Source organism: Anabrus simplex, chromosome 3 (genome assembly GCF_040414725.1).
Source record: "Anabrus simplex isolate iqAnaSimp1 chromosome 3, ASM4041472v1, whole genome shotgun sequence".
Taxonomy (NCBI): Eukaryota; Metazoa; Arthropoda; class Insecta; order Orthoptera; family Tettigoniidae; genus Anabrus; species Anabrus simplex.
In genome coordinates this window covers 84,818,971-84,831,886 of record NC_090267.1, presented here as the reverse complement: position 1 = coordinate 84,831,886, position 12,916 = coordinate 84,818,971, and the positions used below count along the sequence as shown (strand labels likewise).

Below are 12,916 nucleotides of genomic sequence, written 5' to 3'. Positions count from 1 at the left end.
AGGTGTACGGAGAGCCGAAGTCTTTTTATTCTACTTTTATTTTCACCCTCCTCGAGAGAGTGTGTGGGTGATCACATGATATGCTGGCCCAGTTCAAGGCTAAACTGTGTCTACGGAGTTTGCATGACGTGAAACATTCTAGAAACAAGTGCACCAATTACGAGAAGCAATTACGTAGTACAAACACCAATAGTAATTTTTCCAACAGCCACACCTCCAACTGCGTGGATATTTAACTCTGTGACACTACCTAAACCTCCCCTTATTTTTCGAGAACTTCACCGAGAGCCAAGTTAAGTTTCGTGTGCACTTGCAATATTCATTCTAGTCTGGCACAGACACTTAGTAATTTTAGTTGTCAGTTTCAGCTCATACTAACTTCGTGCAGAGAAGAGCTCTACAAACCCAGGATAACTACTACAACACCAGTTCTTCGATGTCATCTGCTAATTCAAGAGGACTAATCCACTCAACGTGGGATTCGACATCTACTTCAAACATGTGGCACTAAACATGTAAGCGTTGCCAGCGTCGAAGGCAGAACATGAGGGACCTTCAAGGTGGCTAGCAGACCGTAACCGGGAATCGAGTTTCATCGGCAAAATTTAAGAACAATTTTGTAATTTTATCTGTCCATCTATTTAGAAAATTTAACTATCTTCTTCATTAAAGTAGTATTTCTATTAGTTTTTAGTAGATTTGTGATATTTTCGTATTTAATTCTTAACCAGGTGCAGGTAGCATTGAGAGTGAACATGTGTGTATTGGATTCTATTAGCCTAGATGTACAGTAGTTTGTCTTCTAAGAATATTGCTATCTCAGTGCAATTCATAAAAATAAGGCTTTAATAATAAAATTAAGTTTTATGAAACATTGTGGGATAAATTTTAGGTTGTATCTCATTCATTGCATTACCTTACAATATTGCAGTGTGTGTCATCTTTTAGAAAGATTTAATTCAGACGTCGATGGTAGACTTAAAAATCAATAATAATAATAATAATAATAACAATAGTAACTTAAAATCGGGTTAAATGGAAATATAATGGTCGTGAGTGATAAATTGAGTTAGAGTTGTTCATGTGGGATATGTGAAGATGTGCTCAACTATAGTTAGATTTACCTGGAAAATGGTAAGCCTGCGGGCAATTATATGAATTTTGGAAGTATTAGTAATGGGTTGCAATGCATTCTGATTAAAATGAAGCACGTGTTGAAATGTATTTCAACATTAGGAATAAAAGTAATTATTTATGGACACTAAATGACCACATGTTACAGTGTAGTCAATGTTAACCCATGTGATATGCATAGTTATTGTTTCTACCCAGTCTTCTGAGTAATTTTGAATATATCGCCGTTGTAATATTAGAGCAATGTTCAATTAAGTGATAATTCTTGTTCACGCAGAAGTCACGTCAGATGTGTGTATAGAATTTAATAGAAGGTCATCAGTCAACAAAATTCAACCTTCTTTCCCATAATAATCATCAAGAAAAATAAAGCCTAGGATTCAAAGATAAATCTGTACATAAATTTCGAGTATCCTCTGTGCATGGAATGAATGTGATTGTAGTTAGCAATATTTTTCAGTGCTATTTATTTTGAAATGTGGTTCTTAATCTGACCATATGTTCATCACGGTGGAACAGATTATTCCAGCGTTGTTTGTGTTCTTGTTCATTTATTGTGGAGTGTTGTTTAATTCTGAAAGCAAAGATTAGTGACAAATTTAATCCATTGTTAACATGATTTTGAGTGATTTGAATAAGATCGATAAATTTTCTGAATCAGCAAGTAGAAGCAAAGGAAGAAATTTAATGTATGTGAGGTACTGCAATGCTAAATGTAACTAACATTTATCAAATTTTTGCAATGCAGTAACCAACTCTCAACATTCACAGAATAATTCCCTAAAGATATTTACGATTCATATTTGCTAATGAATAATCAGAACTTGTATTAGCAAGAAACTATCCTCATTTGAGATGAGAGTCGAGAGTTTAAATGTAAAATACTGTACAGATTACGTTTAGGAGAACATGGTCATCAACCACACACGTTAAGTGGACGGTTAACAATTTTTTGTTCCTGTTGAAAATAATACAGCTGCTATTAAGCTTTAAGATATCACAGATTATTTCTGGATGTTATTAGGGCGGAGTTCATCCATTTATTTCATCTTTTGCATAGCCAAGGAGAAAGGCTAATTCTTCTTATTTATTCTTTTACAGAGTAGTCCAGATTATGACATCAATCCAGCAATGGAATTTATTTATGTATTGTAAAAATGTGTGAGTTTCTAAAACAACGTCCAGCAAGAGATTATTTTTGTCAAACTTTATTATATGTGCATATCTCAAAATAAATGTCAAGCCTTTTTTTAATTTTTTTTTTTGTATTGTCGTCAACCATTGTCCTTTAAATGCGTCTAAACTTGGTACAGCAAGCAAACAAACGGTCCACCTTGGGATATCTCATATGCTCGCCGAGCTGAGCGGGTAAATAGGGGGCAATATCGTTCTACTTCGACACTGCACTGTTAAAATAGCTGCACACTATGGGTGGAAGTGGTTATGAATGTATTAAGGGGAAATATAGAACACTTGATACTAATCAGAGAAGAAAATGAGAGAAACGGACTCTAAGAGAATGAAAAATGAAAGATTTGCTAGGCCTCACAAACCTACTACCACTGGAGAGTCAGTCCCCAATGAATGCCAACTCAGATGAGGCAAGGAGATAACATTATAGCTGGGCATTGTACAATGCTCTTGAAGAGATAATACTGAAGCTGCATTCAATAGGTGTTCATTTCGGAAATGCAATGTGACTGGAGCACAGGGTCAGTTCATGAGAAGGCAGTCAAGTATCATGTCTAAGCCTAAGAAGGCTACGTGGACTAGCCCCTTCAATGACAGCTCATGTACTCATGTATTTATAAATGATAAAATATGATGCTGAGAAACCACAGCATCACACATCAAATGTCTACTAAAGAATAATTTTCAAAACAGTGAGTCAGTACTCAAATGGATGCTATAACATTCTAATGAAAAATAACCAACAACAATTTCCTCATTTACTCACCAGCTTTACTTTTGCTTCCAATCAGAAGACGTAATGTGGAGGCTCGCCCTGTTTTAGCATACAGAACAGGAGGACCAAATTCTGTCATAACAGAGAGTAGTAGTGCATCCCACGAGTCTGGCAGTGAAATTGAACGAACTTCCAGATGTGGTGAGTTAGAGTTCTCAACTTGGTCTTCATGATCGCTCTGTAAGAAAAGACATTCACATGTTAAGTATCATACAGAGGAGAAATGAGAAATTTGCTCTTGGTGAATAACAAGGAGTCTACAACTTCAGAAATTTTCTTTTTCTGCAAATACTTTGGTAGCACTCACGTCAATGTGACTTACAAACACTTTGACAGTCTTTGCTGAGCTAAGCTAGGGAGCAGACATGCGTGGTAATGATCTGGAGGTGTAGGTAAAGCAGTATGGGCGTAACAGCGCAGCAGTATAGGAGTGTGATAGGGCGATGGCACAGCCGGGTTAAGTGGATCGAGACGGAGTGCAAATTAGGCATTAATAAAGGGATAGGACTGACAGAACTGTAATGGCAGCTGCTATAGTGGCTACTCTATTAGTCATCAGAGGCGACAAAATGAACCCAGGCCCACTGACATGGGAGGACATGGAGAAAATCAAGGAAGTTGTGAGTGATGCTTCTCAGGCTGACCAGACCAAAGAAATGTTTGAGGTGCAGTATCAACAGATCAACGATATGAACCAAAGAACTAACAGAAATAAAGGTGAAGATAAGATAGGACAATGAAGAAAGAGCGATACTAAATCAGAGGATAAAGGCGCTAGAAGAACAAGTTCAGGTATTTCAATGGCGAGATAGCAGAAGAACGGAGCAGAAAAGAAGAAATATTATTATTTAGGGTCTGAAGGAAACGGAAGGAGAGTCAACGATGGAATTGATGAACTCAGTCTTAAAGCTAATGAGAGAGAATTTAGGCATTGACTGTACTGAAAGGGACATAGATGATTTGTATAGGATGGGAAAGAATAAGGGAAGAAGACCTGTTAGAATTAAGTTTGTTTCTTTATTAATGGCAAGCCAAATTTTGAATAGTGCGAGGAACTTGAAGGGCACCAGGGTTTGGATAAGAAGGGATGTGGACAGAAAAAGCCTCCACGAGCAAAGAGTTCTACAATTCCATTTACAGCAAGCAAGAAAGTCGAATCTACGGGCATTTATAAGAGGAAACCACTTGCATGTCATAGAAGATACCTGGGCAAGAATGTGGACGGTCGGTGATCTGGGTAATGTGTTCAAAGAATGAAGTAAGCAGTTTGGGTCATCAGCGGAAGTGCATGGTGTAGGAGTGATGACACAAGGGATTCCAGAGTTAACGTGCAGTGCTGGTGCTGATAACCCTGGACAGGTGATTCAACGGTTTACATCAGATCTTCCAGTGGAGTTAAATAACAGTGAGAGGAATGACGAGGCGAGCCGGATGTCAACAGCGGCGCTGCGTAGAGGAGCTGAGGATACTTCCAGGTATAGATCAGTGAGTCTAAAATACTTTTTTTCAGAAGAAGGGGATGGGTTCAGGTAGTAGAGTAAAAATCACAGAAGAACTATCTGAGAAGGACGTTATTTGCTCTCCGGAGAGGAGTATAATGGAAGTGGAAAGATCTATATTATTAGCTTCTTGTTTAACACGTTAACGTCGACGTGTACATTTGCTTTTTCGTAGTAAACTGTGGAAATGCGACATATATATTTCACTTTGTTGTGGGCTACGGATGTGCATCATTTCATTCGTAGATGATAACCAAAGGCATAACTTATGTTCAAAGTTACTATTTTTGTGTCCCCCTATCGGGGTGACATATGGTTATAAGGTTGACAATGCTACAGATAAAGCACGCCTCACCTCTAGAGGGGTGATGGCCTTTTACCTTTGTTGTGGAACACTGTGCTCTGTGTTGTGAGCTGTTGGTATACACACCTTTCAAAGAGTTCAATAGAGTTAAACTAATGTATACCAAGCTCGGTACCTGCCGTCGCTTAAGTGCGGCCAGTATCCAGTTATCGGGAGATAGTAGGTTCGAGCCCCACTGTCGGCAGCCCTGAAGATGGTTTTCCGTGATTTCCCATTTTCACACCAGGCTGTACCTTAATTAAGGCCATGGCAGCTTCCTTCCACTTCCTAGGCCTTTCCTATCCCATCGTCGCAATAAGACCTATCTGTGTCGGTGCGACATAAAGCAAAAAAAAAAAAAAAACTAATGTATTATTAAGGTCCACCTTTTCAATACAAAATATAGAGAGTTTAAATTACATAAATGATTGGGGACTAGTTTCGACCTAATATTAGGTCATCATCAGCCTAAAGCAAAATTAAAACATAAATACCGAAGAAATCAAACAATGGAAAGAAAGACACATAAGGTCTCGTAAATGTACATACCATGGGAGATATTGAGAAAAGAATTATAGAGATGTGCAGCACTATGTTAAAAAATAACTCCATGACAGAGATTCAATGAGTTCCTTGTAATTTACAGTTTTTGACAAGAATTTAATTCATGTTATATGTGTTTCTGTGTCAAGTAGGGCATGATTACCGATAGAGAGATAGAAGAACAACTTGAAAAGGGTTCAAGTGGTGAATTAAGCGATGTTGACATTTCGGATTTGCAAGGTGATGCCACGTTTTCCGAGTCAGAATTGGACAGTAGTTTGTGTAGTGAGGACACTAGCAAAGATTCCAGTGCTGCATCATGCGATGATTCAACCATATCACCAGCCAGTGACAATTAAAGGGGAACATTTTCAGGTTTGCAGAAACATTTTTTATTCACACGTAGCCCAGGTTTACAATTTCCTCTGAGTGCTAAATTTCAACCAGTATGTAAGTATAAAGCAATAACAGACTCCAATCCACATTATTTTCCTTGCCATTAATACTTGAATTCTGATGGTTGCGTATGTGTACACACACGGGGTGACAAATGCCAGAGAAATTCCACTGCCTGTTGCACAATGCTGAGAAGAGAATGGGCACCGTGCTGCACTCTATGAACACTTTATGTGAACAATGTAATACAATAGCGAATGGTGACGCTAGTTTCGCGCGACAGCCTAAAGTTGAGAGCCCTAGACACACTACCGTGTCACCCCATGAAGGGTATGAGCATCCGTCACCCCACAAGGGGTGATATCGTCTTCAATGTGTTAAAGGGGCCTAACATCTAAGGTCATCGGCCCGGGAAAGATCTAGAATGTTTAGTAGAACATAGAAGTAAAAAAAATAACTAGGTATCATGTGTTAATATTGAAGGAATATGGAATTAAATAGGTAACGATGACTTTAAAGAGTTACTGGAAGAAATGGACATCCTTGGGCTTGTAGAAACCTGGTCTGATTGCAAGAAAGACTTAAAATTAGAAGGGTATATTGTACGGCATCAATATGGATCAAGGAGATCCAATGGAGGAAGTATATCGGGCGGAATTTCGGTGGTAATCAAAGACAACTTAAGATAGGATACAGCTCTTAGAATCGGAGTTTAATGAATTAATCTGGAATATTAGATAGGGTCAATTGGAGGAATGAAATATGTATAGCTTTTATATATAATCCACCTTTGAGCTCTCCATTTGCGCAGATTGAATTTTTTGAGAATTTAGAGACAGAAATTAGACGAATGTGAAGTACATATGATCAGGTAAGCATTATAATTACGGGTGATCTTAACGCGAGGATAGGGACAAGAAGCCAGTTTACAGTCAACATGAGGACGAGGTATTAGCAGTTAACAGAAATGGCCAGGATAAAGAATATAACAGAAATGGAGAAAAACTACTAGAATTATGCGCAGCAGAGGAGCTTTATATATTGAATGGATGGTGGTTCGGAGATGAGAGTGGAAAACTGACCTATATAGTAGAAAATGGGGGCAGTACAAATGACCTAGTTGTATGCTGTAGGGGTAGTCTGCAAGTTATTAAAGAGATACGTATTAGGGATTGGGCGGAGGCAAACCATATGCCAGTATCTATAAAATTAGAGGTGGGAGAGCAAAACAGCATGTTGGAAATTTTGACAAGGATATTCAATAAAATCTTTGAGAAAGGGGTATTCCCGAAAGCTTGGAAAGAGGGGATTATATGCCCTATACACAAAAATAAAGGGGATAGATTAAACCCAGGAAACTATAGGGGAATTACCTTATTAGATGCATTGGGGAAAGTATATAATGGTATACTAGCAAATAGACTAAGAAACTGGGCAGAGAGACATTCAATCCTGTTGAAATTTCAAAGTGGTTTCAGAAGAGGAAGAAGAACACCAGATGATGTTTTTTATTGTGAGAACTCTTATTGACAAATATGTAAAGGGAAAAGGAGGTAAGCTCTATATTACATCAATAGATTTAAAAAAGCATTTGATACTGTGAACAGGGGGGCAGTCGTTACTAGATTGAGACAAGTTGGCGTGTCATGTAAAATGATAAGAGCTATAGAAAAGATGTATGCTGAAATAAAGTGTACTGTGAGAGTGAAAGAAGGAGTAGTAGGAGAGATTATCTCTAAAATGGGCCTGAAACAGGGGTGTAAATTGTCACAGATTTTATTTCTGTTGTTCATTAATGATATACCAGAATTTGAAGGTGAGGAGAGATTTGCACTGCCATATTTAGAAAATCACGATATTCCTGGTCTTGTCTTTGCTAATGACATACTCCTGTTCACACTAACGCCAGTTGCAATGCAATGATGGTATCGAGAAGTACTGTAGAGAATGAAGTATGAAAATTAATGCACAGAAAACCAGAGTAATGGTGTGCAAAAAAGGGAACAAATTAGCAAAAAAAGGAAAAATGGTACCTTGAAGGAGTAAATCTGGAAGTAGTTAACAAGTTAGAATATTTAGGAATTATAATATCAGGAAATGGACAATGTTCTGAACACGTCAAGAGGGCAAAATTGATTGGTGCAGCAGCCCTAGCTAGTATACGAATATTAGATAACAGGAAGCCTAATGTTGATTTTAGGATACAAAGAAATGTATTCAGTGCTGTGATTAAATCTAAAATGTTATATGGTTCAGAAGTATGGGACACAGAAAATTAAATCGCAATGCTTGATTCATTCACTAGTAGATATATTAAAATAATTACAGGCTTACCAATATGTACAGCGAATAGTGAAGCAAGATTACTGTGTACAGACAATACAAAGGTGGATATAATTAAGAGAGTAATAAAATATTGATTTAGGTTAAAAAGGGGAGGAGGGGGAGAAATTCTAGATATAGCTTACCGACACCAAATAAAGAAATTACAAGAAGAAATTGGGATGGGGAACTATTAGGACAAAGATTTAGAAGAAAGAAAAATCTGTAGGAAAGTGGCACAGAGAGTAGCAAATATAGAAATACAAATGCTAAGAGCTGAGGGTAATAATAAGAGAACTCTGGAGGAATTCATGAATCCAGGTATGAAAATAATACATGATAAATTAACCAAAAGAGAATATAGGGGAATGATATGGTGGCTGATGGGAGTTTATAAAGATAAGGCATTTACAGAAGTTGCAAATAAATGTTTATTGGGTGAGAAGGAGTTAGGAAATGCACATTTCTTGAGAGAGTGTGAAAGTACAAGAGCATTACGGGTTAAATACTTGGAAGCGGAAGAGATAAATAAAGTGGAAAGAGAATCTGAATATTATACTCTTATCGAATTAATGAACAGGGAATGGAGAAGGCCAGGGAAAGTAGTGAAATTATTGATAATTGTAGAAAGCTTGTGGGAGAAAAAAGTGAAAGTGGTGAATGAGGGAAAGGTCCATGCTGATGAAGGTGCAGAAAAAAAAATTAAGAGGTGAAAGAAGGAATGGCACATGCTGTTGATGAAACTGAAAACAGTGAAATCAGCATGAGTACACATGGTTAAAACGATATTAGAGGACATTTAAACTACACATACAGGAATGCATGCTATTTCACAAGTCTCGGCTATCCTACCTCGGACAACCGAAGTTGGAAAAGGGAGACTCCACAACTGATCATTTACCCATACACTAAATAAGCTGTTTAAAATTGATTATATTGAGTAGAAGAAAACATACAGATAATTATTAATCTCTGAAGTAGCATCTCTGTTTGGGGGTAATAATAACGAAGTTTTGTAACCATGTATGTACATAACACTACTTTTGACACACAGATATGGAACAATATATTTTTGCAAGTTGCTTTACGTCGCACCGACACAGATAGGTCTTATGGCGACGATGGGACAGGAAAAGGCTAGGAGAGGGGAAGGAAGAGTCTGTGGCCTTAATTAAGGTACAAACCCAGCATTTGCTTTGTGTGAGAATGGGGGAAACCACGGAAAACCATCTTCAGGGCTGCCGAACCCACTATCTCCCAAATATGGAACATTATAGAGTTCAAGTCAGTAATAAGTAAGGGCGATAATAATTATAATTTTAGTATTATGTTCCGTTTTTATATTTGCTCAGTTTTGTTCCATTGTTCCTTAGGTGTTGTATATTTGCTAATTAGTAGTATTTCATTTCATTGATGTATAAGCCATACTGTATTCCTTCTAATTAGGTTGTTTGTTGTTTGTTTGCCTGTTTGTTTATTTATTAGTTAGTTTGGTTTGGCTGGTGACGTACAGCTGGGAGAGGGTGAGATAGGCCTGATCTATCTCAAGCTAAAGTGTTGATTCACTACGTCTGGACATGTAGAGTAGAGTAAGGTAGCAAATAATATTAGGTCTGAGGAAGTAAGTTGTCAGCGAAACAGCGAAGGATGAGCCGAGTTATGGCATTCATCTCGGCAGAAGAATGCAGGTGTAGCAGGCTACATGTAGAGCTGGCAATCCGCTCACATGTGGGCTGTTACATAAAGAAGTGGTGAGGAAATAACATTGACAGCTAAAGGGGTATATGAGGTATCGGTTTCCGGTCTCATGAGACATGTCTCGTCATGTCATCCCAAGGAAGGGTGGTAGCAGTTCCTCACCAGGGGTGATGTCGCGACTAGACAGATTTATCGCAGGTTATGATTTTCATTTCCGTGTTGACGTATAATTAATATAATAGAGTTTGGATGTTCCACCATTCAACACATTGTAAAATATATTAAATTTATTGGGCGAAGACCGGTTTCTACTCCCTTGGAGTCATCATCAGTTCTTGTTGAATATCAAATCGAGGGGAATCTGATAACAATCATCATTAGGGTTGCCTACATACAACTCGACTGGTTGACATATGAGATCATAATAAAAAATTATACACATAATGGCAATTAATTAAAAACACATCAATGGGTTGCAAAACATACGCCTTGAATTGTAACGCACACAGTTCATAGTTCTAGTTTAACCCTTTCACTACCAATTTTATTTTTTTCATAAATTAGGTTATTTCTTTGCATTTACTGGTCAACGAACTTCTAATTAGTATGTAATTTCAATATCTAATTCATATCTGATACGTTGTGTCTCTGAGAGGGGTAGGACATATGTGTCCCACTGGTATTTCTGTGTTGGACATATATGTCCCAGAGGTATATTTTGAAAGATGCCAACCCTTATTTATAATACCATTATTTATAAGAATATGAAATGTAAAATATGGTACGCAGAATACTAAGTAGCCAAACTGAAAACGATGATGTATGCGATCAAATTATTAGGTTTAGAACACTTCACATGTAGGTTAGATTAGGTGCAACAGATCAAGTGAGATAAGGTGCAAAGCAGTTCTTGCACGCACGAAGCTTACACATTGTACAGAGAGTTTTGGTTCTTGTTTCTTTCTTCAGCTTTGAACACCTCACACATCGCCTTCTGGTGTTGCCTTCCACCGGCAACTGATCTCCGACATTCAACATCAATTTTGATGCCGAGGTAGGTCGCCCAGATGTCCTCTTCATTTTTACTGTTGCATTTGCTTTGCTAACAGCCACCATTTGGTTCTGCAAGGGGAATAATGTACTCTAGAAACGGAATCTTTTTATGCTTCGTTTCTTGATACAAAATCCAAGAATTGACAACGGCCACCGTCAGGACCTTGAAGAAAACATTTCTCCACCACTTTTGAGATTTTCTATCAAAATCGTATGTTCCAACTTTCCGATCTGAGAGATCTACACCTCCCATGATTTCATTGTAAAATGATGTTGATTCTGAGCAGGAAACTACTTCTTTACTTCCATCTTTCTTCCTTTTTAGCACTTCGACTTCATTTGCCATATGGCAGTTGCTAAGTTCCACCACTTCTTTAGAATCCTGCCACTTTGCAGCAAGCGTTCCAGAAGCATTAGCTAAATACTGACATTGGCTCCTGTCTAAATTTCCCTGCAATTGTCGTTTTTGTCTGCTTCTGAGGCTGTATCACCATCCAAACCTACCGAATCATTGTCATTAGGCACGTAATTTACATCCGCAACATCATAAGAGCCGAAGTCCAAATCTGACGCTGAATCTTCTCCATTGGTCTCTAAAAACTCTGCCAGTTGGTTGTCATTCGAAAAGACATCCTCCCAATGCCTATTTTTTGAAATCATCTTAGCTACAATAAACAAAAGCTATTTTGTAAACCAGGTTATAAAATACCACTGGGACTATATGTCCCAACAAAAACTACCAATGGGTTATGTGTGTCCCATTGTAAAGAAATTAGATATAACATTGCACTAACCTGATATAATAATATGTAAGATGAAAGAAAGTGGTATTTATTATTGCTATAAGCACCTTCGTGTGTTACACAATGAACACAATAATGTAACCTCAAAAAATTGGCACGAAAACAGTGACCCGTATCGATTATCTCCCGTTCTATGAATGAAACTTAGAACAAGTGCCATCTGTTGGCAATTTATGGCAATGCTAAAGCTAACAAATGTATAGATAACCATTGGGACACGGTCCTGTGCTATTATAATTGAATTAAATCCCAATAGTATTGCTTGATGCCCTTGCGGGACATGTATGTCCCAGTGGGAGTGAAAGGGTTAAACTGTCGTGTGTTCATGGAACACGGAACACTGAAAACATATGCACTGGTTGAAAATGTATACAAATCATCATGAAACACATATAATGATATGAAACACATGGCGCTTGAAGAATGTTCTTGGACTTGTTGGTCTTGTTTCTATCTAATTAAACTGGATGAAATATATACACATTGAAATGAAATGCTCACAAAGACATAAACTACTTGGCACTTATAAAAGTTCTTGGTTCTGGTTTAAAAAACTGTCATGTGCTTGTGGAACACGGAATACACTTGTTAGTCTTGTTTCAATCTATTGGAAACAAATGCACTAGTTGAAAATATACACAATGACATGAAAATTTATACATTGACATGAAACACATGGCACTTTAATGTTCTTGGATTTGGGTTAAAAAATACTACTGTATGTTTGTATAACTCGGCATAGACTTACCAGTCTTGCCACAATCATCTTAAACATGTGAACCTTTTGAAACAAAACTTAATGACTAATTATACCACACAATCACATGAGACGTTTGGTAATTTATGAAAGTTCTTGGATCTGGGCTAAAACACTGCAAGTGTGTTTGAAGAACGCGGAACAGACTTGTTGGACCATGGATCATGTGAGACGAACAGGACACAGGTTACAGGGTATAATAGGACAAGAAAATTATTCATTGGCAAAATTGGTTAATTTCTCTGGCATGTGTCATCTTCATCATCATTTCATCCTTATCATGACGCGCAGGTCGCCTACGGGAGTCAAATCAAAAGACCTGCACCTGGCGAGCCAAACATGTCCTGTCCTCGGACACTCCCGGCACTAAAAGCCATATGCCATTTCATTTTTTTTTTTCTT

General features: G+C 37.7%; 1 protein-coding gene across 1 annotated transcript in view; it reads right to left on the bottom strand.

Moving 5' to 3' along the window:
• LOC136866665 (transforming growth factor beta receptor type 3) overlaps window positions 1-12,916 on the bottom strand; it is a 310,806-nt gene that overhangs the window by 225,477 nt on the left and 72,413 nt on the right. The window contains exon 7 of the mRNA XM_068227001.1: window positions 3,092-3,278. Coding sequence (XP_068083102.1) covers window positions 3,092-3,278 — 187 coding nt within the window. The remainder of the gene's footprint in view (window positions 1-3,091; window positions 3,279-12,916) is intronic.